The 27,315-nt window shown below is 27.4% G+C and overlaps 3 protein-coding genes and 1 pseudogene across 3 annotated transcripts; 2 read left to right on the forward strand and 2 right to left on the reverse strand.

Annotated features, from left to right (window-relative positions):
- Positions 1-4,791: 4,791 nt before the first annotated feature.
- On the reverse strand, positions 4,792-5,163 carry LOC149061051 (uncharacterized). Its single transcript, XM_089230815.1, has one exon. It carries the CDS (start codon positions 5,161-5,163, stop codon positions 4,792-4,794), a length of 372 nt encoding a protein of 123 aa, XP_089086941.1.
- A 128-nt stretch (positions 5,164-5,291) lies between these two features.
- LOC149061052 (uncharacterized) lies at positions 5,292-6,882 on the forward strand (annotated as a pseudogene).
- An 82-nt stretch (positions 6,883-6,964) lies between these two features.
- Positions 6,965-7,726, reverse strand: LOC149061053 (uncharacterized). Its single transcript, XM_089230817.1, has 2 exons — positions 7,496-7,726; positions 6,965-7,072 (listed from the first exon to the last, which is right to left on the reverse strand). Exons 1-2 carry the CDS (start codon positions 7,724-7,726, stop codon positions 6,965-6,967), a joined length of 339 nt encoding a protein of 112 aa, XP_089086943.1.
- An 8,150-nt stretch (positions 7,727-15,876) lies between these two features.
- LOC149061054 (cyclin-dependent kinase 9-like) lies at positions 15,877-22,750 on the forward strand. Its single transcript, XM_089216590.1, has 7 exons — positions 15,877-16,251; positions 20,171-20,252; positions 21,250-21,340; positions 21,413-21,579; positions 21,658-21,776; positions 22,079-22,352; positions 22,417-22,750. The coding sequence occupies exons 1-7, from the start codon at positions 16,022-16,024 to the stop codon at positions 22,705-22,707; spliced, it is 1,254 nt and encodes a 417-aa protein (XP_089072716.1). The 5' UTR covers positions 15,877-16,021; the 3' UTR covers positions 22,708-22,750.
- Positions 22,751-27,315: the final 4,565 nt, after the last annotated feature.

Raw genomic sequence — 27,315 nt, forward strand, 5'->3', positions numbered from 1 at the left:
TCGGTACAGGCAGTAGGTACAGTCTATTATAAAATACTGAAACGGAAATGGACGTCATGCCGTTACCTAAATGTATACAAACGAGAAAAAGTAGAAAACCTATAAAAGGTGCCATTCACTTGTATTTTGTAATTCATGGCAATTTGGAATTATGTTGTTTATTATTCTGGTCTGTCTACGGATAAATTTCGGCCAGACGTATTGTTTACGTGGAAGACCGATATATTTCGGTTCTATAATCCACTGCATACGAATTCTGTCACGTATAATAAAAAGGTATAAAAAGGTATAAAAAGATATAAATGTATAATACTACTACTATTGTCTACTGATGGGTTTTTCTTAGCCATACACTCTGTGTATACGACTCCAAAAAAAAAATTATAAATAAATGCTGGCTTAGTTTTGATACTTAACGGAATATCAGAAAATACCATGAAAATAAAATATCAAGAAAAAAAGTTATTCACTTATAATATTCAAAATGTTGATATTCAAAATTATTCATAGTTACAACTATCAAATGAGCTATTTATTTCGGAACTATTATTTTCCTGCTCAACTATTCAGTTAACATTCTATTCACCGGAGTAGAAGCAAAAAACGATTTTGTTTGAAATGTGAAGTTATTATTGTATGAAGATTCTGCAGCGTTTAAATCGATAGTATTATTCCTATGCACAAATAAAAAATCAAAAAAAATTAAATCTAAACCTGCTATTTCATAACCTTTAATATTTTTTGTATCAAAATAAGTAATATGTGTCTTTTGCAGTAATTGGAAATAATTGGCTGAAATTCGAATAATATAATGTTATTCTATACTTATCTTTATTTATTTATTGTAGCTTTTTATATAATATATGACTAATAGCCTAATTCTACCTTTTACTATTAAATAAAAAATATTTTAGGCATTTTTTAAAATGCTATGATTTAAAATTATAGTTTAAATATAAGATTTTTAACTACAAAAAATTGGTAATGTTTTGACAATTTTGACAAATTTCGGAAATATTTCAAACCCTTATAAAAAAAATTTTGCGTATTTTCTAAATTCTTAATTTTCTATAAGACTCACTTTTGTGGAACCTTGTATTACATTTTCAAGTACTTTGACTTAAAGTATTTTAATATTAATAATTATACATTATTTTATAATTTGTGATAAATAATATTAATCACTTGATAAATTAATGCAAACTAAGGACAAACATATCATCATGGCTAGTTTAGATATAAATTAGTAAGTAGGTGAGAAAGTGTAAAAAAAATAGCGCATACTACTTGAAGATTTAAATATATATTGATTAAGGTAAAATGAAAAGGGGTAAGCTCAAATAGTTTCATAAAAGTAGAGGTTACTCTATTCCCCACATCCCCTCATAACAGAAGTACTGCTTTAGACTGACAAGCAGGCTTGTATAAACGGGGGGTTTGCAGTTTTGGGGGTTCGACCCCTCCTACATTTATAATTGTTTAATTTATTCATATATAAAGACTATGACCCCCCCCCCCCTCCCGGAAAACTACTATGAACCACCCCGCACCAGATTTTTTTTTGTATACGTGCCTGGACGCAAGTGATACAAAACATGTGCCATAGCAGACTCAAATATAATAAATTACGAACAAAAAATTAAATATTTTATAAGTTACATCTTTTTTGTCTGTTATTATAATCGTCGATAAAAATAATATAGGTATATAGAATATTAGTATATATAACTACTACCTATGTTCTACAACGGTCGTCTGTCATTTTACAATGAATAATATCCATAATAAATGTTTTACTTACCGAGTCCCAGTAGTAAGTTCTATATTGTTATCTGTCAAAACATTTTCAGATTCTGGTAAATGTGTATTTTCCTGTTGCAAATAAAATATAAGAATACAGTCTGAATAATCTTCAATTTTTAGAATATTATTCTAAATTTTATATTTTATAATTACCTGATCACTGCAGTTATTATGTATATCACTTTTTTTATTCTGTAAATTTTGCAATCGATGTTTTTTTATTTTAGGTGCACTTAACTTACGTCTAGCTTTTCTCCCATAACGCCAATCTTTACCCATTTTGTAAAAATAAAAATTAAAAAGAACACAAAACTTACAGACAACCTTACTGATCGGCGTGCTGTGTTGGAATCAAGTGATTCTTAAATCATAGGTAGTGTTATTATACTTTGTATTTCCTTGAAATTTAAATATATGTGGGTTGTATTAAATTTGGAAAAATATAATTATTATTGTCGCCCATTAGTAATGTTCTATACCTATCCAATAATCTTTATCGGCTAATTGTTTCCGACTTCCGAGAATCTATGACGGCCGGTCGGCAGCCGCGAGCAGCCGCAGAAATAAACTCTCGCACGCGCAGGAACATGTCAATACTTTACGAAAAGTGAAATATAATATTCATGTTTGCAATGCTATAAAAACTACTAAAAGCGGTAGTAAATTAAACATACTTCCTGAAGGCCGATTGTAATTTTGAAAAAATGGTTGAATTTATAAACTTCTAGACTATGCTCTTTAGGAATCACTTTTTCGATTTAAAATTAGATGTGCCAAAAATAAATACAAATGTAACGTAATTATTTCACGGAATTTTTGAAAAAAAAATCGTTATTTTAAGGTCTTTTAAAATTGAAAATTGAAAATCGACTTCCTAAATAACCTAGATATTTTGTCAAAGAGTTCATACATGTATAAAAAATTAAAATCGGACATTCCAAAGTATGTGTAATTTACTACCGCTTATTGGTCTAAAACGCTTGAAAAATTCGTCTGCTGCGACCCCCTTAATAATGATAAAATGTGATAAGAGGGAACTATTATGTAACAACTTTATAAGGAGTGATACTTAGGCAATATGTATGACATATACATTTGGGCTATGTGTGTGTGTGAGTAGTACATGAACATCAATGTGTGTTTTCTATAAAAACTACTAAAAGTAAATTTTAAACATACTTCCTGAAGTTTAGTTTTAATTTCGAAAAATTTGTTGTATTTAATAATATATGCTTTTTATAGAATATTTTATGGACCAGCAGCTTTTAAACTTTTTTGTTCGTGGAGCCCTTGGGGCTTAGGGCTCCGCGGAGTGCACAGTTTGATCACTGATCTAGATTATTCTCTTTTGGAATCGCTTTTATTATTTAAAATCAGATGTGCCTGAAATATAACAAATATAATGCAAGTATTTCATGGGATTTTCAAAAGTAATTTCTTAACTTTAAAGTCCTTTAAAATTGAAGATTGAAAATCGACTTCTTAAAAAGCATAGATATACATTTTTAAATTTTTATTCATAAATATACTAAAAATTAAATCAAAAATTTCGAGGTATGAATAATTTATCACCAGTAATTCGTCTAAAACGTATGAAAAATATGTATGCTTTGATTCAACTAATCAAATTGGTAGAAAAAAATATGCTTTAATTGTTTCAAAGCAACAATAAATTGACACTAATTCTGAATTAACTTATTATGAAATAAAATATACAGACATAAATACACTTATAGTATATGTGTATCTATACTTAAATCTGCAGCATATAAAATTAAGCAGCCCATTTTTTAACAATCGGCCAAATAAATGTTGAATAGTCAAAATTATAATTATTGATCATATTATACACAGTCAGTGTTATTGTTACCTAAGTGGTTATAATAATATCATTTTTTTTTTAACAATTAACAAATGTTCACATACAAAATTTAAGAAAACATTTGTTCACACTACTTTTGAAAACACCAAGTTACAATTACTATCAGACTTAATTAGTTATAATATAAAATAATTATATTATTTATGGTTCACATCAATTTTATTTACTTATTAATTATTATAATTTATATTAAATAATTAAATAATGAATTGCCCCGACCGGGCCGGTACACTAATCAATCGGCCCAAAAAATGTGGCAGATGCAGCATATGAACCTTCTGCTGCACCCGTGCGCACGCCTATGCTCCACTTCAACCAAAAGAGATAATTGTATATTTTGGTACAATTAAATGTAAAGTGTTCACTAAGTGCATACTAATGCCCGGTTGCACAAACGATCAATAAAAACAGTTCAATAAACTGTGATAACGGTTCAATAAACAGTCGGATAAATAACTTTATTGGTTCCTTAAAGTGTTGGACTGTTGCACAGAAAATTCTTTAACATTTTGATGGTTAGTGCTCTAACCATAGTTTAGATACCATAGTTACAAAAAATTATCATTCCATCATATATTTTTAATGTTATCAGTGTTAATTGTTATCTGTTTTATACTTTAAAATTAAGTTGAACTGGTATCAAAAATATTTGATTAAATGATAAATAATAATTTACCTTATCACAAAATAATTCGATATTATCAGATCAATAAAGTTATAGAACTCTTTTGAATATTTATCGAGCCGAATTCGGGTCTACAACTTATCGAACCGATAACACAATATTTATTGGATTGATAAAACTTATTGATCCTTTGTGCAACCTGTCAAATTGTTATCGATTCGATAATCCAGTTATTGGTCCGATAGCTAGTTATTGGTCGTTTGTGCAACCGGGCATAAGAGCTATAGATGTGTGTTTTAAGATTATACATATTACATTTATTTAATTTAGAGTACCCAATTGAATCATGTGCTGTATGGCAATTTATACAAAAATATTTGTATAATATTAAAACTATATTTGATAAATCCCACCTCAGTTTAAATCAATTTTTAATTTATCTTATTAATAAAATATTTTATTGTATTGATCAGATATTTTGTTAAAATAGTGTTAGCCATGCTTTTTTTCCAAAAGATGATTTCTTAAAAATGTTGCAATCACTCTCCTTGCCATATGACCCCACATCTATAATCGTGAAGCAATAGTTTGCATCACAGATTGCCATGAGTATTATGGAGAAGAAATTCTTATAGTTGTAATATAAAGTACCACTTTTAGGGGGGCATTCTATTCGAATGTGTTTCCCGTCTACGGCCCCCACACAGTTTGGAAATTGAGTTTGACTATAAAACCCCTCTGCTATGTCTAACCAATCTTGCATTGTTGGCACTATCATTTCTTTAGGCTGGAGAATTGTCCACAATAATTCACATGTCTCACGTACAATTTTTCCAATGGTGGAAACGCCCATTAGGAAATCAAAATGGAGAGCAGAAAAATTAATTCCAGTTGCCAAATACCTGAATAATAAAATACACATTGCTTTAAAAGTATATTTTAACTAACAGTAGTACAGTTAATTATTATATTGTTATGAAGATGTTTGATTCTTATGCTCTACACTTATCAAACATTTTTAGTATTTCTTATCATCCGTCACCTGTTTCATGTATAATGATATAATTATAATAATTATTTACTACGAGTATAATTACATTTGCATACTTTTATTATAGTAGCTATAGGTTAGATATAAATAAATATAAATTTGTATATATTAAATTATTTCAAATCTATGTAAAAAAATGATTACATAAATATATAATTTTATTGTTCAATTGTTATTTATTATTTTTATAGTAGCAGAATTACACAAGAAATGGAAATCTTTGAGGGATAGTTACCGTCGTAAATGCATCACCAAATCTGGGCAAGCAGCAACAACATCTAATAATTGCTTTTTAAAAAAAATTGTGCGTATGTATTTTTAATATTTTTCAGCTACTGTTGTAACAATAAATTAAGAGTCTTAATAGTCTTATATTAAATTTTAAGCTTTTTGACCCAAAGAATAATTTTTTATTTAACAAGATATTAAAATTAAATTTATGGTTTTTTTATGATAATTGATAATAAGTTATGACTATGAGTAATTGAATCAAGATACAAGGGCGCGAGGCGTCATTGGGCACATTTCATTCTAATTGCCTATCTTATACGTGTAAAATTTTCTTGTTTCACACAACGATTTACCAACCTAAACATTTAATTTTTGAAATTTAATTTACGTCTAAATGTGTGGTTTTATGTGCTTAAGACAATACAAGTATCAGAATTTTAATATAACGTTTATTTTTTTTAATATTAAAAGAAATATTTTTGAGTTTTTCTTTTATATTTAAATCACCATGAAGGTGACGTTTAAAAATTATAGCACTGTATATTTATATATATTAGTATTAAACACAATACAATTAACTAAATTATGAATTATATAAAATTATATTTGTATAGGACTGAAAGTAATGTACAGTCAAGCGATGACGAGGTATCTGTGGGTGAAGGTGGGGAGACTGAAGATATGGATTTAGTTGTTGGGAAAAATATTACTGCAGAAGAGATCATGGACGACTCCGATGCAGAGGAGCCAAAACAGCCAAATTAAAAAATTAAAAAAAATCCAAAGAAGACTGCGACATCAAATTTTGGATCCTCTTTATTAAAAATTTTAGAAAACCGCCAAAAAGTACCAGAAGATCCGGAAAAATCTTTTTTGATGTCATTACTACCTCAAATTAAATCGTTGGACGAAGACCAAAAAACTCGGCTATATGTTGAATTTCTAAATGCCATACAACGAGTAAAAAACTGTTCTGTAACCCCTACTTATCCTAATAATACACCAAATTATCAACCTTACTCCCCATTCCTCCCTCAGCATCATTACACCACAAATCATAATCCTCAAAGTGTATCTTCATACATTTCCCATCAAACACCACTATCATACATGCCACATTTTAATGTTACTCCTCAACAATATGCTTCCCAAAATGTGCCCACAACTATGATAAACAACTCTACTATTAATTCTCCACAAAATGTTAATGATGAATCAAACTATTTTCCACAGTCACCCCCTACTGAAATTCATTCTGCTCAAAAACAAAACTATTACCATAATTATTAAAAATAAAGTGTTCCTGTACCTAGTACCTATTTAAGACATAATTTAATAAATTAAAAAATACTAATATCTACATTCTTAATATTTATTTAAAAATTATGTACCTCAGTGTCACGGTCAATCGCTCTTCCGGTGATATTGGCACACGCAAACCAGTATGCTGTTTTGACAGTTTCGGTCCTACCAGAGATATCTTAAATAACAATTTAATTATTATTATATTTTGTTGAGGACGCTACACAGATATTTGTTGTCTCCGTCATTTTACTATATGTTACGCATTTGTATGACGGGGACAACCAATATCTGTGTGGCGTCCTCTTAAATGTAAATATACAATTAACTAAGGAATGTTTAGTTTTTAGTAAACACTGTACAATGTACATCATATATCACATTTAATATCATACTTTTGTATAGATACTGTATACATTTTGAACAAATATTATACTATTATTATTATCGCCTATTATATATAGACGAAACACAAGGTATTCAAAAGTGGTAAGTAATGTTAATAATGAGTATTTGTAACATAATATCATAAAACATTAAATTAATTTTAAAAAAAAATTTTATTTTTGCTTTTACTTAATAATGATTTATTTATACTTACCAACTCATCAAACGAGGTTATCGACATACGATAATACTTCATGAACTCTTCTGGATAGCTACGCAGAGTCATAAATGTAACCTGAAACTGGCCATTTTCTGGTCTTTTCAGATTAAGTGGATGGACCCAATGTCGTCTTTTAATTTTATTTGATTTCTGTTTTTTACTTTCATGTTCCTCATATAATGCAAACATAACGCATGCAGCTTCTATATCGTCTAACACTTCCATATTAAAAAAAATTCAACGAAAAGTTAAATACGAAATTAACTGCAGTCATACACGGTGAACGGTAACAACAGTACTAACCTAGCCTACAATTAAGTAAAAGTAATTGAATAGTTCAAATAACATTTGGCACGCTTTTAATTTTTGAAAAACGGTCACAAATCATCCAGTGTGAAAGCGCAGCGCGATTTTAAAACGCTGACGAACGCGTCGACACGCTTCTAATGTGTAAGGAACGCGCGTTCGCGTCTTAAAATCGCGACGTTCGAAACGCGCGTTCGAATCGCCTAGTGTGTTATCTGCTTTATGGAACTAGATCAAATTATCACAAATTTCCAATGCGCCACTAAAAAGTAATTTTTTATTGATTTGAATTTCAAATTACAAATAAAACTATACAAGTTATAACAAATTAGTATAACCACTAGTTACTATATTGATGTAAGTAAATCTGATAAGCTTGTTTAATATCATATTATCATATTGTACCTATTCATGTTAACTGTTAAGTGTGAAGTATTAAGGGCCAGTTGTACCGTCTACGGTTAAACTTCGATTACGCTTAACCAGCTGATAACAGATATTTAACCGTGCAAATTCGGCCGATTAAACTCCGGTTAACTTTAATCAGAGACGGTATAACTGGCCCTAAGACTTGGACTAAATATAAATTATAAAACTATTAAGTTAAAAGTAAAAAGTAAAAACCAACATGACTTCTGTAGTATGGAAATTTTTTACGAAGTGCTCTGATGATGTATCTAAAGCACAATGTTCTATTTGCAACAAGAAAATATCTAGGGGTGGACGTAATTCTCGGACTTTTACACCTCAAAACTTACTAAAGTTGCATCTTATGCTTGAGCATAAAAATGAATTTATGAAAGGTAACGCTAATAAGAAGAAAATAAAATTGCTACCTAAAAGTGATTTAGAAACTGTTGTACTTGACCTATCTAAATTAATCATTAATTCGGTGAACACTTATTAATTATTATTTAATATATTTTAATTAGTTTATTAGTAATAATGATTAATTTCTGTATAGTAGTTATAGGAACATAACATAATGGTTCTGAATGAAACTTGGTACTTTGTTAATTTGATATGTAATAAATAATAAGTAGTTAATTAATAATTACTTTTGTTGGAAGAAGTAGATTTAACTGTTGTACAAACAGCTAAAACATGTCAAGAAGTATCCAAGCCAAGTTCATTGCTAAATAAAACTTAACATTCAAAAGTACATCAGCCCACAATAAGTTTCATGTTGGAAAGCAAAACTCCATTAGCATAATTATAGCTCAAGATCCTTACATATTACTGATTTGATTGCCAAAATGATAGCTAAAAACCAGTTGCCTTTTCATCAGGTTGAAAAACAAGGTGATATCTTGGTTTGGTTTACCCTTAGTTTTACTTTACTATGATTAAAGTTGTAAACTTTAAACTTTAAACCACGGTTTGCAATTAAATTTTTTCCAATAATTTAAATTGTATGTTTCAAAAACTTAGTTAAATTCTTAGAACCTCGATACACCCCATACCTGATCGGACAACAATTTCAAGAAATATTATTCCTAAATTGTATTTAAAGGTATCTCGAAAATTTGTGACGTCATTGAAAATATGGAATTTACATCATTTACAACAGATCTATGGTCTTCAAACAATAATACAGATTATCTGTCATTAACTTGCCACTTTATAGACAACTTAAACAACAATTTTATCAGAGAGAATATATTATTAAAAACCATTCCTTTTAAGCCTATATATCACCTGGGTGAAGATATTTATACATTTACTACCTATTGAAACATTGGAAAAGTGGGGAATTAAGAAAAACAAATCCATGTTTTTTACGAGACAATGCTCCAAATATTGTGAAGGCTTTTTTTCTATTTTTTCTATAATATATATTAGATATTTACTATTTAGATCATAGAAAATTGGGAAAGGACTACCGAAAAATAATTTTATAAATAATAATAATAATATAATTAATATATTTATATATTTATATATAATTTATTATTTTTTTCAAAATTGTCAATTCAATCAAATGATATATAATTTATTAATTATTTGTGATATTATTATTTTAATTTACAGGTAATAACTGATGTTTTATGGAAGCAAAAAGATCATGAAGAATTATTAAAAAAGTTAGACAAATAGTTGGCCATTTTAAACATAGCATTTCAGCTAACAAATTAATCAATAGTTATCAAAAACAAGAAAAACGGCTTGAACGAAAATTTTTTCAAGATGTTACAACCCGCTGGAACAGTACTTATCTTATGATCACTAGGTTTCTAGAGCAAAAAAAGCCTGTCGAAATTTCTCGAAAACCAAATTGTGAGCTAGATAGTAAATTATTTTTATTTAAGAAATTTGTTATTCTTGTATAAATACACTTTTCAAAGATTTTAGCAATATTAGATATTAAGGATATTGGTCGATAATTATTAGGATCTAACTTGCTTCCAACATTTTTATATATAGATACAATATCAGCGTGTTTAAATTCACTCAGAAAACAATTTTTTTCTACAAAAAAATTAAACATACACGATAAAGGAACAGATATAGATTTTTGTTTGGATTTTAATAATTCTACACTAATTTTATCGGAACCTGGAGCTATATTATTTTTGAGAGAATTAATTTTGAGTATTATTTCATCTGGAGTTATTGATTCGAAAAATATAGAATTAACAGAATAATTGCATTTAGTTTTAAATTTGGCTTCCACAGAAGGTATTTTAGAAGCAAGATTAGGACCTATATTTACATAATGATTATTTAATATATTACAATCAATGTCGATAACAGTTTTCTTTTTATTAATTTTTAAATAATTGCAGAGTAACTCCCATTGTATTTTAGGATTTTTTTTGTGTCTTGATTATATATTTTAATATATTACGAAATATTATGAAAAATATAAATTTATTACCTAATACCTACTATAACTGTGTGAAGATGGTAGCTATATTATGTATAAGAGACACAATTTCACTCAAAGGAGTTATACTGTTCTTCAAGCTCTTGAAAACAGTCTATATGTTATTATTGTTCTTAACCCAGTGTTTATTACCTATCAGTCAAAATGTTCAATTGTGATGTTTGTGAGAAAATTTTCACTGTGAAATCTAATATGTTAAGACATGCGAAATCTCACAAACTTATTAAATTTATATGTGTCAAATGCAAACAAATTTTCAGTCGTCGGGATGACCTTGTAAATCATGTACAGAAAAAACATGGTATGTATTATATTCAATATTATGTAATTTAAAAATATTTTAAAACAGATATAATCATTAATATACATTTGTTGAAGTACACCAGATACACAGAAGCTAAAGGTAAATAATAATAAGATCGGATATATGTAATAATACAATAATATGTATAATTGATACGAATAACTATAGTGCTCCGAGGCGTAATATAAAACAACGACTAATCGTCCTACAGGCTACTACATAGAACGAATATGCTAGTAATACAAAATGCCTATTCAGCGTCTGCTGTACTACAGTGTGAATAATTTTACTTATAATCTACATACTATAGGGTGTGTTGTTTACATTCAACAACATTTCTATAAAATAGTATAATAATATATGAATGTAAAATTGTATAACGAAAAAAAAAATTAATATTTATATACATATTATGTATGGTATAGAAATATAGAATATAATTTTTATAATAATATTATAATTAGTTTATATTACCGATTAAGAATTATTCTATAAAAAAAGTATAATATTATAATATAATGAATACAGTTAAATATTAAGGGATAAATAATTGAATATTACTATACATAAGTTATAATTGACAAGAACCTTCGATTCTGCAATTATTATTATCCTTTATTAGGTCTCATTAAATATAGAGATGAATACAATTTCGCGCGCTATGGGTTTCCCAGTCAGACAGCAGTCATTAAGTGAGTAGTACTAATATTATTAAAATTTATTAACATCAATAATAATAATAATTATTTTTTATAAGGTACAGGTGTCGTAGATAGTAGTGTAGCATCCTCCTCAAACAATAATACAGATTATCTGTCATTAACTTGCCACTTTATAGACAACTTAAACAACAATTTTATCAGAGAGAATATATTATTAAAAACCATTCCTTTTAAGCCTATATATCACCTGGGTGAAGATATTTATACATTTACTACCTATTGAAACATTGGAAAAGTGGGGAATTAAGAAAAACAAATCCATGTTTTTTACGAGACAATGCTCCAAATATTGTGAAGGCTTTTTTTCTATTTTTTCTATAATATATATTAGATATTTACTATTTAGATCATAGAAAATTGGGAAAGGACTACCGAAAAATAATTTTATAAATAATAATAATAATATAATTAATATATTTATATATTTATATATAATTTATTATTTTTTTCAAAATTGTCAATTCAATCAAATGATATATAATTTATTAATTATTTGTGATATTATTATTTTAATTTACAGGTAATAACTGATGTTTTATGGAAGCAAAAAGATCATGAAGAATTATTAAAAAAGTTAGACAAATAGTTGGCCATTTTAAACATAGCATTTCAGCTAACAAATTAATCAATAGTTATCAAAAACAAGAAAAACGGCTTGAACGAAAATTTTTTCAAGATGTTACAACCCGCTGGAACAGTACTTATCTTATGATCACTAGGTTTCTAGAGCAAAAAAAGCCTGTCATTGATTTTGCTCATTACATACATATTATGTATGGTATAGAAATATAGAATATAATTTTTATAATAATATTATAATTAGTTTATATTACCGATTAAGAATTATTCTATAAAAAAAGTATAATATTATAATATAATGAATACAGTTAAATATTAAGGGATAAATAATTGAATATTACTATACATAAGTTATAATTGACAAGAACAACCTTCGATTCTGCAATTATTATTATCCTTTATTAGGTCTCATTAAATATAGAGATGAATACAATTTCGCGCGCTATGGGTTTCCCAGTCAGACAGCAGTCATTAAGTGAGTAGTACTAATATTATTAAAATTTATTAACATCAATAATAATAATAATTATTTTTTATAAGGTACAGGTGTCGTAGATAGTAGTGTAGCATCCTCCTCAAATGTGAATGTTATCATTCCACCGCAACAACCCCACCGCTCTCACCCCTTCAGTAAACGAAATAAAACCTACTCGGTGCATAATATAGTAAAATTTAAAAAAGCTCGCATAGGAATGGTTAATACGCAGTGTTTTATCGAGCTAGACTCTTCGCTAGATAGGGCTGTAGTATGGTATTATAGGGGTAATACCGTGTTATGGTATTTTACGCACAACACAAAATAAAGCGTACGCACCAATTTAATTTTGAAATAATTAATGTATTTTGCAATTTATTGTAGTAATAAGTAAACATCATACCGTTCATAACCCTAAAATGGTTTAATCCTAAAATTTCCACTTATCTCTTTGTATGTATTAGATAAATATTGTCTAGTGTTCAGTTGGGAGTAATTTATTTTATACATACGAAGAGATAAGTGGTAATTTTAGGTTAAAACCATTTTAGGAATTTCCCAATTTAAAATTTTTTTTATGTATAAGTTGTATTACTTCAGCAAATTGCAAAATATAGGTTAATTTATTTATAAGTTTTTTCGATAATTTTCATTTCCCGATGAAAACGATGATGTAACCGTATGTTGTACATCCGCAGGGGCGTCATTTGGTGGGTGGCAGTGTGTGCGGTTGCACCCCTTACTTTTAGAATGTTACAATTAGCCTGCGCCTTGCTGAAGCCTAACATAATGCACCAGCCTCGAATGCACAATTATTTATATGATTAAAATCAAATTGTAATAACCGGTCTATAATGTATGGAAATAATTGAATGCATGATAATATACATATACGTATGTATATCTATTTTTATATGGCCTGGTGAAATTTCAAAATGGCCTGCTTGAAACTTCGCACACCCGAAAAAAAACCTGAAATGACGTCCCTGTGTACATCACAAACAACGGAGAATAATGACGGATTACTACATGGTTACGTGTAGGCTTACGGTTTTGTCTGTCTTTCCTCGGGAAATTGTCAAATTTTTATGTAAAATTGACGTATTAGGTGTAACAAGGTGAATCCATAGACATATAAAATAACTAGTTGGCCGACTAAGGTAATATTGAAATCAGCCGCCATAATATGCCTACAGGGTAATTTTTACAAAATCACATGGTTGTTATGAATATTTAATAATGATAACAAAATTAATATCAAAAAGTCAAAATGAATTGTGTAATTACTAATTATTTTATATTTTAACTATTTAAAACATTTTTTTATACAAATTGTGAAAATAAATACATACAAGATATTAATAAATACATTATACATTGCAATATAAATTATAATAAATATTATAATAATATTACATAAAACAGTAAATAATGTAACAAAATTTTAAAACAATACTGTTATACTAATTAGAGACTACCTACTGATTTGAAAATTAAATTAGTTTAGAAAGTTTATGTCTTTGGTGTAATGGATTCATAATACCTGAAGAATAAATTTTTAAGGATGATTTTAAACTTAGTGTTAAAAATTTTTTTGTTGATAATGTAATTAATAGAATCTTATAGGGCCTATTAGAATAGATATATTTTCACAATTTAGATATTTAAATATATTTTTATCTGTCTGTTTTTTTCAGTATTTTTTAAAGGGAATCTAAAATTCATATTATAACAATGAACAATTATTAGATTATTAAAAATGCTTTATATAGAGTATATTTAGTATACTCAGCAGTGTCTCCTTGGCGCCGATAGTTCTAAACAAAGTACCTACATAGAATATATTAAAATTATAACTATTATGTGGTACCCATACATGTAAATTCTAGTTTTAAAAAATGGGTATTACTTTGCCTTCGATTATAATCCAGCCACAAGAGATTATTACCGATATTTGACCAAAACTCGTCTGATTCTGTGCATCTTCCACGACTACACACCACGATTCCATCACTACCGGTTGTTCTGCATGCATGTGACGGCACTGATCTCTCGTGGACCGAAGTATAGTACAGGTGTGGCGGAACAAAAAACTGGCATCTTACTCACTTGGTACCGTAGTATATTTTATACTTATTACTACTTAATGTAATTTAATTTGTATTTGATTATAGAATATGAAAATAAATTCGTTTTTTCATCATTTAAATTATTATTTATTAGCAGTATAGGTATCTATTGATTAATTATGTAAGCATTGTCCTATTGGCATATGTTGGTCCGACTACAATGTTCCTATGGGAATTTAATATTATACAGTCGGCTATCTATTTTATATATATCTGGGTGAATCTGATAATGTTTTTGAGTAATATAACACTGTCCATTAACGCAAGTTGGGCATGGGCCATGGGGTAACGGATTGGTAACCGGTGGCATCGCTCCTTTGTCACCATATTATGACGAAGCGTGGCCAACTCAAAGCCTCGCCTATTCACTTGAAGGACACGTTCACCAATGCTCCTACTGTCATATTTTAATTAATTAAATTACCAAAAAAAAAAAAAAAAACAAACTAATAATTCCTTTTCGATGTTTACGAAACGTGACATCTTTATTTCTACCACTAACTTTTCTATTTCGGGTGGCATATATTATGGATGAAGCCTCTTTTAATGCTTACGACACTATCGTAATTGTGAATTATTTTATTTATCTATTTGAATAATTAAGTTTCCATTAATATCGGTAACTATTACGAGCCATAAAAATGGGGGTTGTTTATTTGACATTTGGTTTACGGCCTATATAACTGTTGTAACTTGTTAGAAATAAATGAAATTCCATTTAATATGGATTGCTATGACTCTAAACGAACCAGCGTTAACAGATAAAATCACAGTATAAATATAAAAACTGTAATATGAAATAAAATTAATGTTCATTATTACATATGAAAATTTTATTAAAATTTTTAAAACTGAATACGAACGATTTAAAAATTATAATAATAATTTTAGGGTTTAATTTTAATAGTCCTAATCTAATGTTTCTTCATTTTAAAACCGGTTCCTTGGGCATATGTGGTACAATATTGTGATAGCCCCCACTTATTTTCAACCACTCGCCACAAGGTGCGCTGTTAGCTCCCAAACACGTTCTGGAATCGTGACATATTGACAGTGTATAGTTGTTAGCGAAACGTCGTCTGCATTGTCTCTTATTCGAGATACACTCATCTTGTGTCATGGCGAGAAATAATGATTTTTCAACTGACTTTACAAAGTTTATGATGGGTACCTATGAGACGACTCCAACACCACCAGAGACACCGTTGCCGACAGTGGATGATGCCTCACACCAAGACTCCATGATGAAAAAATATATGGATGAATTCGAAAACCAGGACCTGTTCGGGAGCAAGAATGTTGACATGAAATACACATTTTTGATCAAAATTGGCCAAGGAACTTACGGGTAAATATAATATAATTTTTTTTGCTTTTTATTGCCATCATTATTATTTTTAAATGTGCATGATTTAAATTTCTGACTTACGATTAATTTAAAAAAAATTGTTTATTGATTATTAATATTGTTATTAAACGTTATAATCTACAACACCGTCAAAATTCAAATTTATCGCATGACAAAAATTGACGCTCTATATTTGGTATTCTTCTTAATCTTAAATAAATATAACCATGTATGCATTAATCAAATAAATATTTTTAAAAGTTAATTATTCAAATACCAATAAGTATAACAAAAAACAGACAAAATATAGGTAGGTATGTGAGTTTGAAGTTTGGAACCACCTTTTTTTCACCAGGTCATAAATTATCGTGTCCCAATTTATCTACCGCATCTATACATATTTGTTTGAGCGTCTTCGAAATTTCCATTTGTTTTACTAACAGGTGTAAGTGAAATAGATCCATTTAGGGGTTTCGATAATTAATAGACGACTACAATAAAAAAATGACTGGGTAATTGATCATTATATTCGTATCTTTCCAAATAGTTCGGTCATTAAGTTCTACATTATGTACTTACTACTAATCATTTGATAATTTTACCCTTTTTATCAAATTTATTGCCTACACCAAACGATATTATCCTATTACTACCATTGTTTATCTACGATAATTGTGATTCAATAACTACTTCACTTGTATTTGGTAGTTATATGTCAACTTGTAAATGAGCCGAATGGCTTAAAATTAGCTGAAGTGGCGTTTCTAGTGTTGTTTAATAAACTGTACTCGTATTATGATACATCAAAAGAAATTTATTTACCTAATTGATATTGTGCTGTTGAACATTTCAAGTTTAACTGCTGATTCAGCATAACCATGCGATTTTGGGTTAGATAGTGCCCCTGTCTTATACCATGAGTATTAAAATACAATTGAAATTCAAAACCAGTTTATCATTTTACGACATCTGATTTCATCTACTTCGGAAATGACAAATCGTATTATCGTTTTGATAAACTGAAATAACGAATTCATATGTTTATTAAAAATAATTCTAATCATTTTGTAGTTGCAATAATTACGATTAAAAAAGTGCTTATTCTGAAGAGGTAAAAACCTGAATGCACTCTAGTCCGTGTTTTTTTTTAAGTGAGATTTATTCCATTATGGAATTTCTATAATAGATTTTAATAAATATTGCCTTACATTCTGACAATTCTAGTATGCTATGTAATATTTTAAATTTCTATATCTATAAGTATAATTCTTGGCCACCAAAATTAAAATCTAACTAATTTATAGTAAAAGAACCCGTATAACATGAATGAAGTTTATTTATACTGTTTCAAAATTTCTGAGTTCGATAACACGGTAATTCGGTAACCCTATATTAAGCATCATTGTTCCATCGAAGCTGATTTTCTCGTAAATTGTACAATTATAATTTTAAATTATTAGAAAAATCAATGTTCCATTTACACGTTTTGACCGAATTTAATACTTTAAAAAGAATCATGTTTCTAGTTGATACAATTTATTGTTTTAGAATAATTCAATTTGAAAAACGATTGTTCCTGAGTAAAATTAAGATAAATGTATTATTCATTTTGATTTTCGATTCCAAATTTTCAATCATGAAATTGTTTTAAGATTTTATACATTTTATTTTAAAATCAAATGAAGATAAAACATAGGCTCATCGTTGTAATTGATCAGCTCAGAATGGAATACCTTTTATTATCATCAAAAGTATATTAACAGTTTAAGATCAGTTTCTAATGTAAAATACCTACTATAGTCATAACTCCTAACATTTCATATGACAGTAGGTACTAGTATTGTAAATAATTAAGAAGGCTTCCATTTAAATTTGTAAAAAATTTCACTCAGACTCAGACAACACTATTGAATATTGATACCTAGGCTAAGCAGGGCCGGATTTAAGGGGGTCCCGCGGGGCCCCAACAAAATGATAACCTTTTTTTTTAAAATTTTTCTAGTTATTTGCAAAAAAAATATTCTATTTTAGATAAGAAATTAATAGCATGATAAGGGAATAATCCATCAGTAATATAATTTTAAAGTTAAAGTGTTAAAGCATGTAGATTAACTAAAAATTCTTATATTTCAATCTTATGTTGGCCCTGGGGTCACCAAAACCTTAAATCAGGTCCTGATGCTATGTGTTTTTCTGTACGATCTAGGTATACATGTTAAAGTACAGCATTTAATGCATACTGCATACGATGATGAGTTTATTACGAATTAAATTGAAATTTTATGCTCATAATAAACGGATACCAAAATTAAAATTTGTTTAATTTCGTTAAATATTTGGTCACACTTTGATGTCCATTTTCATTTACATCCATTGCATGAAAGTATGTGTAATGCTTTTGAAATATTTTCAGTGATTGGAATACATTTTAAGTAATACGTAACCAAACCTAAAAATGATTTTAGAACCGTTTTATTTTCTGAAACAATAATGAGTAATGACTTTTATCATACTATCAGTGTGATTCGTATAGTTTATTCGATAATGAGTTCAAACAATTGTTATCTAGCCTGTGATCCAAATACTCAATTGATTTTTGTAAAAATGTACTCTTTTACTCTAACGATGAGACAGATGCTTATCTCGAATGATGTATGTCAGGTTAAGGTGATTTAATCTAAAAAATTATTAAAATTTACATAATATTTATAAATATCATAATACATTTTAAAATTATTTATATTTGAAACCTGTGAATTTGTTACTCTGAACAACCAGTTTTTAAACAATATTTTCGAAGTACCTATAACCTTCAAAGATTATCCGAAAGAATATTTTCAAAACGATAAATTCATCTGTCCTTAACTTTTGAAATTAGGTACTTATGTGTATTCTTGCAGTAATTTGTCGATTAATAATTTAACGGTGCTGGGACAATTTGCAATTTTTATACTTCTAGAAAGACAAAAATATGGCAAATTCTAAATATCACATATACCTTCTCATTAAAAATCAACTGAGTAGAATATAATATTATAATCCGAGTTTGATCATTTACGGCTTGTTCCATAATCTATGTTTTCCTATAATTGTACAGAAATACAATTTACCACATACAATGTACAATTAAAAACTATACAATATAAAATATACATAATATATTAATATATGATATACAATACACATAAATATTAATTTGTGACTTGTGTGTATTATATTTGAAATATTAAAAACTGCACTTATTGACCTCTATGGCTTTATAGGTTCCTACTTATAACTTATAAGAACATCACACAATGATTTATTGGATTCAATTGTGTCAGAAAAACCATATCTGAGGTAGTTTAGTATTTATATAGCTTATGTTTTTATATTGGTATTTCAGGATAATATTTATACATTTTATAAGTAGCTGTTAATTTAATTATGAAATTATATTATAAAATAATGCAAAATATTACCTGCTTGCTAATTAACATTAAGTTCATAATTCAATAATAAAATATTATTAACTGTAAAAATTTTGGATATACTTTAATCAATAAAATAAATTTGATATTTTGTGTATGTCATTTTTGATTGGTATATCTAATAAAATTCATACATATTTCTAACTACACATACAATTTTACTAACATAATAGGCAATAGTTCTATACACTGTAGGTACCTTCTTTGTCCTAGTCTACTACCTACCTACATTATATACCTACACATTAAATTGACCAATATCAATGTGCTATTATCATATTATATTATTTACATATCTAAATAAATAACATTTACTGTTGAGGTTACTAATTAGGTGAAGTTTTACTTAGTTTATTATGTTTACCTACAATTAATAATTATTTATACTATTTATTAATTTAAGTAAATATTGAAATGCATAAATGTATAATATTTTATATTATTTTCAGTGAAGTGCACAAAGGACAACATAAAATAAATAAAAATTTTGTGGCTCTCAAAAAAATTATTACTGAGCGTGAAACACAAGGAGTAAGTTAATGTCTGTTTGTATTTCATAATATATAATCTAAATTCTTAAGTATACCTAATAAAAGAAAATAATTTCAGGAGTCAATAATCTTTTTGTTATGTATAAGTCACAAAAATAACAGTTACTTTGACTTAAATAAACTTACCTACATTTTAGTGAGTTATTAAATAAATTCAATTACATCCAATTAATATTTAAATATTAACAAAGAAAAAATTGAAATCGATAGGTTAAAATTTAAGTAGAAAAATAATACTAAATTAACTCAGCTAAAAAGAAGTTAATTTTTTTTTAGCTACAATATTTAAAATCAGTATCATAAAATGCCCTATTTTTGAATTTACATTAACATTTTCCAAGACATTTAATACTACAAATATCATAGTATTATGATATATTTTAAGAAAATAAATTACCAATATCTAAAATAAGTCAAATAATCAATAAATATTGTCTGTTGTTTCTGCTTGATATAAAAATAAAAATATTTTAGTTGAGAAATAATAGTTATTTATAAATATTTAAATATATTTATTTTATTCTAGTAATCTAGTCTTATGAGAATCCATTATGTTTAGGAAGCAATCTGTCTTAATTTGTTCTAATTTTATTAAATTCAGTTCATTATGGTCAACAAACCAATTACATTGAAATATTATAAAATATATAATCTACTAGTTACGTAATAAAAACAAACCAATATAATAAATAAAAAATATAATTAATTTCACATAAATTTGTCAATAAGTATGTTCCTAAAATAATTGACTGTTAAACTTATTTTAGTCAAAAACATGTTTATTTTCAATGAATATTAATTCTCTGAAATTTTATATTTTGAACAATTTAATAAAAAATATTTTATCATGAAGTAAATAAAAGTAAGTATACAAATTTAGAATCTAAATAAAACAAAACACAATAGATATATTTTTAGTGATACCTATTGAATATTTTGTAATATTAATTATGAGTGTTATATATTTTTAACTTCAGTTTCCAATCACTGCTTTGAGAGAATCTCGAATCCTACAACGTTTAAAAAATGAAAATGTTGTCGAATTGATTGAAATTTGTCATAGAAAAGGTAAATGTTATTAGAGATTGATAAAATGTTATACTTATTTGAAATTAATGTAATACAATTAATGTTTAATAGCATGTAAAGAAAATGAATATCGATCATCATTTTTTTTTGTATTTGAATTTTGTGAACACGATCTAGCTGGGTTACTAAGAAATACTACTGTACGATTCAACTTATCTGAAATTAAGGATATTACCCGTCAAATATTCAATGGCCTGTTCTATATACACACGAATAAGGTGAATTTATTGTCCAGATAATGAAAATTATATAAATTTATATAAAATTAAACTAATAATGTATACCTACCTAAATAGATTTTACACCGTGACTTGAAAACATCAAACATATTGGTTACAAAACAAGGAATTCTGAAATTGGCAGACTTTGGTCTAGCCCGTGAATTTAATGAACCTACAACAGATAAGCCCAATAAGTGAGTAAAAAATCATTCATTTAATATTAGATAATATAGGTACTCATTCATCCAAAGCAGGATAATATTCATTATACAACAAACAACCAAGCGGTGGTATACATTACCGTTATACTATATTGTCATATTACATACCTATACCTTTTTAGTTTTTTACCCAAAGATAGAATATATTTCCAATGTTTAATAAATAATGGCACAATTATTATTTTCCAATTTTATCAAAAACTCGTTATTTGTACAATTTATCATTATTATTTCTATGCTGGTTTACCAATTATGTCAATCTATATTCCATGTAGTTATACTAATCGCGTAGTAACACTCTGGTATCGCCCTCCCGAGTTACTGCTCGGCGAACGTAATTACGGACCAGCTATTGATATGTGGGGAGCTGGATGCATTATAGCTGAACTTTGGACTCGTTGTCCAATAATGCAGGGTTCGTCGGAGGTGGATCAATTAAAATGGATATCATTTTTACGTGGAAAAATCACGCCAGAAGTTTGGCCAAGTGTTGTGAAGTACGATTTGTATAGAAATATAGTACTACCAGAAAATCCTCAACCGGGAATAGTAAATATTTTAAATCATTTAAACTTTGTTTCTTAGACTTAGACCACTTAACGTTTATTTACAGATGTGGAATCGTCTTATGCGTCGTATTTCTAACCCTCAAGGATGCAACCTCCTTGAACAATTACTTTTTTTAGACCCGGAAAAGAGATGTACTGCCAACTTAGCTTTAGACCATGATTTTCTTTGGACAGATCCCATGCCAGATAAATTAACAAATGTCATGTCCAGAATTCAAACATCTAATTTTGAGTACACATCTCAACGTGCTAACAATAATCGGCCAATTGTCAAACAGACAGGAGGTATCAACGACGGTGCGTCAACTTCAGGTTTTCCCGATCGTATTTTCTAATTTTTAAATTAAAATCAAAAGATTCAGTTTTATAAAAAATTTTAAATAGGTTTAATGTTATTAGTAGAGTTTATTCGCATGATTTTACTAATGACAATTATTAATTTCTTTACAGTTTATTATATTATGATTTGTATGTGATACATTTATGATTTATAATTGTTTTACATATGTTTTTTTTTTTTTTTTAGTCTAATGTAACTATTAGAATTAAGATAATTCTATTGAAGAAATATGTTAAAAATGTTAGATTTAAGCATATTTATCATAATTTAGTATACATTTTTGACAATACATGGTAATATTTTTAAGCTTTTAATGTACCTATTTATTTTATTAGTTAGGATCTTAAACACTTCCATAGAGTTTTGAAAAATAAAAACTAAAAAATGTGTACTACTATTAATTGCCTCTAAGCGTACAATACATAGGTCACATACATACATATTCGCATTGCAATCGTGAAATTTGCGGTGCCAGCCAGATGGTAACATATAAATATAACAAATATAAATATTCAACAATACATTTTACCTATGTCAAAGTAAATGTATTGTTGCTTAACGTACCTACCCACACACATAGTCGTATAGATTAGGGTAAAAGGAAGTCGGACACAATTTTACCGCCACAGAGGCGACACCGCTAATACAAAAGAATTCTTCTGCCTGCTGCAGCAGTGTGTGGCCACGGTAACCTAACCTTTAGGCGTGCATATCAGGGTTCCTATACGGATTACAGTGACACCAATGACCACAGTATATAAATGTCTTTATATACAGGGTGAAACAGAAATATATAACATGAAACATATAAAAACATATAAAAGATATGACATTCGGTTAGGTATATCTTTCTGTTTCACAATGTATATTGTATACTTTATATGATACACCATATACGTATACGACAAACATGTGATATTATATGTATTGTAGGTTAGTCAGTACGGATGATATAATTAAAGTAAAAAAATAGCAGTAAAACACATAGAAGAAAAATATAGCATAATCAATTTAGTAGGAATTTACAGTAATAACAATCTAATCGCAATTATATTTTTTTATGGGCAATCAGCTTAGGCACCTATGTTAATTAATGAATTCAATAAAAATATTGAGAACTGAGTAAAAACAATATTAATGAAATTTAAAAATCAACAGGATGAGTATCAGATGACTTAAAGTTTAAAATTATTAGTATTAGCCAATAAGTAGGTACACTCGATTGCCCCATTCCACTGAGGCATAAAAAACAATGTATCAAAAGTACATAATATTATAAATACGGGACTGATATTATATTTGCCCGATACTCGAATAACAAGACACTTTATATGTGGTATAGGTTGTAAGTACAAATTTAGTACAAATTCTACTTCTTTCTTTAAATTTTTAAAAATACTATAATTTTGATTTCATTCCGTTTGTTTCTATTTTAATAATTTTTCTAATATAAATCGGTAGATGACACAAATTCGTGAAACTATATCATCAAATAGTGATTAAATATTAGATTGTAAATTTTATAAAGAACCTATTTATTTAATTAAATATGTAAATATAAAAATAATCTAGTAGGTACAGTAAAGATATCAGATATCTATGCATTTATTAAAGACCTAGCCAATAGCTGCAGAAGGGGCGTATCCCCCTTGCGAATGACTATGATTGTATTTTATAATCATAGGTGCTAATAGGGGGGCTTAGGGGGTATAGCATTCCCAATCACCCTTAAATAATGTCCGTGTTTATGTATCAAAAACATATTTAAAAAAAAAAAACTAAGATGAGAAAATACATAATAGCTTAAGCACATTATTATACTATTCTAAATATTGTAATTTAATAACATTTATATTATTATACAGCAGAAACCACTTTGGGACCAAGGTGAAATGTGTCAAATAACCGATTGTTTCTAATATGCGGTTTCTACAGAATTATAGTATTATTATACATATTGTATGCATATTTTGTATATTTAAATGCACTTATTAATACTTAAAAACAATATAAAACGGTAAGAAATTATTTAAAAAAATGGACAAACGAAAATGGTTCAACGAAAAAACAAATACAACTATTTTTTTTTTTATCGTAACGGTACCAATAAATAATAATAACATAAAAATGTGTACTTTGAAACGGTAATTAAATCATAAACATACCACATGTTTATATGTTTAAACTTTGAATAAACATTTGTTTTTTATCTGTCAACTTATTAGTCCATGCGAGTTAATTGAGTATTTCGATATATTTAATAAGACATCGATCATCCAAATAAACGGAATAATCATTCTACATGTGTGCAATGATGGCAATAAATACACGTCATATACAATATAATATAAAATCATGTTTAAATATTCACATGAGAGCTCAAATCACGATGGGTACCTATTGTACCTATTGTTTAATCTATCCATCATTAATGCTCAATCCCACATTCTAAACATTGGGTTTACAAATACAAAATGTATTTACTAAATCGTTTGATTAACAAATTTGATGTATCATATTATGTTTATTCGTAAATATTGGTTATTCTATAATAGGTATTGGTCGCCCGAAGTTCAAACATTATACACAATTAATAAATTCTATTCTATAAAAAGGGCGTAGGCACGTATTTCATGACTCATCATTAGTCATAACTCATAAGACATGAGTGAAAACCAAGATAGTTAATGATTTATATATATATGTAACATAGTAATTAGGTACCTATTATCAATTATCATAGAAATTATTTCCAATTAAAGTGCCATTAAAAAAATATTTTTCTTTAAGAAAAATTCTTTAAATTCATTTGGCGAACAATAAGTATTTAGTTTATATAATTAAAATATTTGGCTTCAGACAAATTCTGATCGACTGCCACTAATTGCATTTCGATTTTTTTTTCGTGTAGGTACCGCCTACTTCATATTTGTGTATAAACTGTCAGTTGCAATTATTGTGATTTATTAATTAGTTACTATCATAATTAAATTAAAATATTAAAGCATACCTACATACAAATGTAAACGAGAACTGTTTAATGAATTGGAATCTGCTAATTTGTTTAGATTGAAAATCTGTCACTATACCTGTTTTAAAAATTGTCTTTATTTAATTGAGTTGTTGCACATTTGAATAGTTATTTAAATTAGGGTTTCATTGTATAGTATAATTATAAGTTTGTAACCACCAGATGATTGGTTGGGATACAATTCGGACGTGCTGAATAAAACCCTAGGACCTCATAAGTGGGGAATTGTAAGTTCCTACATGAAAAAAAGGTACGTGTGTTAGTTCCTACGCGGTAAAAAAGTTACATATGTAAGTTCTAACACAGTGGAAAACAAGTACATACCTATCTAAAAAAAATATTCTATATTTTGTATATAGTATTATAAGTTTTATTATATATTTTACTTTCATAAATTTTAATAGTAAGAAAAAAAATATATATTTCAGTTTTATAATATTATAACTATAATAAGTCATCAAATTGATGATATTAAAATTATATTTAGAAAAATATAGGTAATAATGTGGGGTAAGTGATGAAATGATATAATCACATTTGTTTCAATCGCTATACATAATGGTGCCTATAAAATTATAAAAGTATAAAATCTATGAATATAGATTATCGATAAAGCTGACAAGATAACTTTTACATTGAAAACTTATAATTATAGATTATATTATTATTACCTATATTAAAATGTATGCCGATATCGTATGATAAATTATAACCGATGTCTGATATTAGATTGATAACTTATAAATTATGTATAATATTTTATAATATAATATATTAATATATTATAATTATAAAAATAATATACGCAGTATGGGAACTTACATACGTACCTATTTGATATATAGTGTTGGAAATTACATAAGTCTCTTTTTTAACTGTTAAATCTCATTTAAGAATTTACATTCGCCCTCATAATTATTATGGGTGTGGTACAATCGGCCGACAGACATTTGGTCGACAGACATTTGGCTGACACGCAATAGGCCGACATACTAAATGGCCGACAAATTTATAGGCCGACATATTAAATGGCCGATTAAGTAATTTTATGTTGAGATAGGTAAATTATGCACACACACAGATATATATATATATAGGTGATACTTATTCTTAAAAATAAAATTTAGTGTATTGTTAATAATTATAAGTACATTTTATATTCCTAATATGTTTTAAAAATTAAAAAATTTGATATTTATACATAAAAATAAAAAATACTAATAAATTATTATTGAGTACATTGTATATTCCTAATATATTTTAAAAATTAAAAAATTTGATATTTATACATAAAAAATACTAATAAATTATAATTGATAATTATGTTATATAGTTAAATGTTAATAAATAAAAATTAATAGTGCAAATTGTATGCAATACCTCTTATTGTCTCGAGGGTTGTTCTGTTTTCTTTATCATTTAGAATAGTTTGAATTTGGTTTTGACGTTTTACGTACTTTGAACTTTGTTTTGGCCTTGCTTGTCCGGATAAAATAATTTGAATTTGCCCTGGAATCAAAATGTATGTATAAATAAATTATATTTTATTGTAATATTAGTAGAATATTTTTA

Source organism: Diuraphis noxia, unplaced genomic scaffold, assembly GCF_037042655.1.
Source record: "Diuraphis noxia isolate RWA-SAM2 unplaced genomic scaffold, SU_Dnox_SAM2 contig0001, whole genome shotgun sequence".
NCBI lineage: Eukaryota > Metazoa > Arthropoda > Insecta > Hemiptera > Aphididae > Diuraphis > Diuraphis noxia.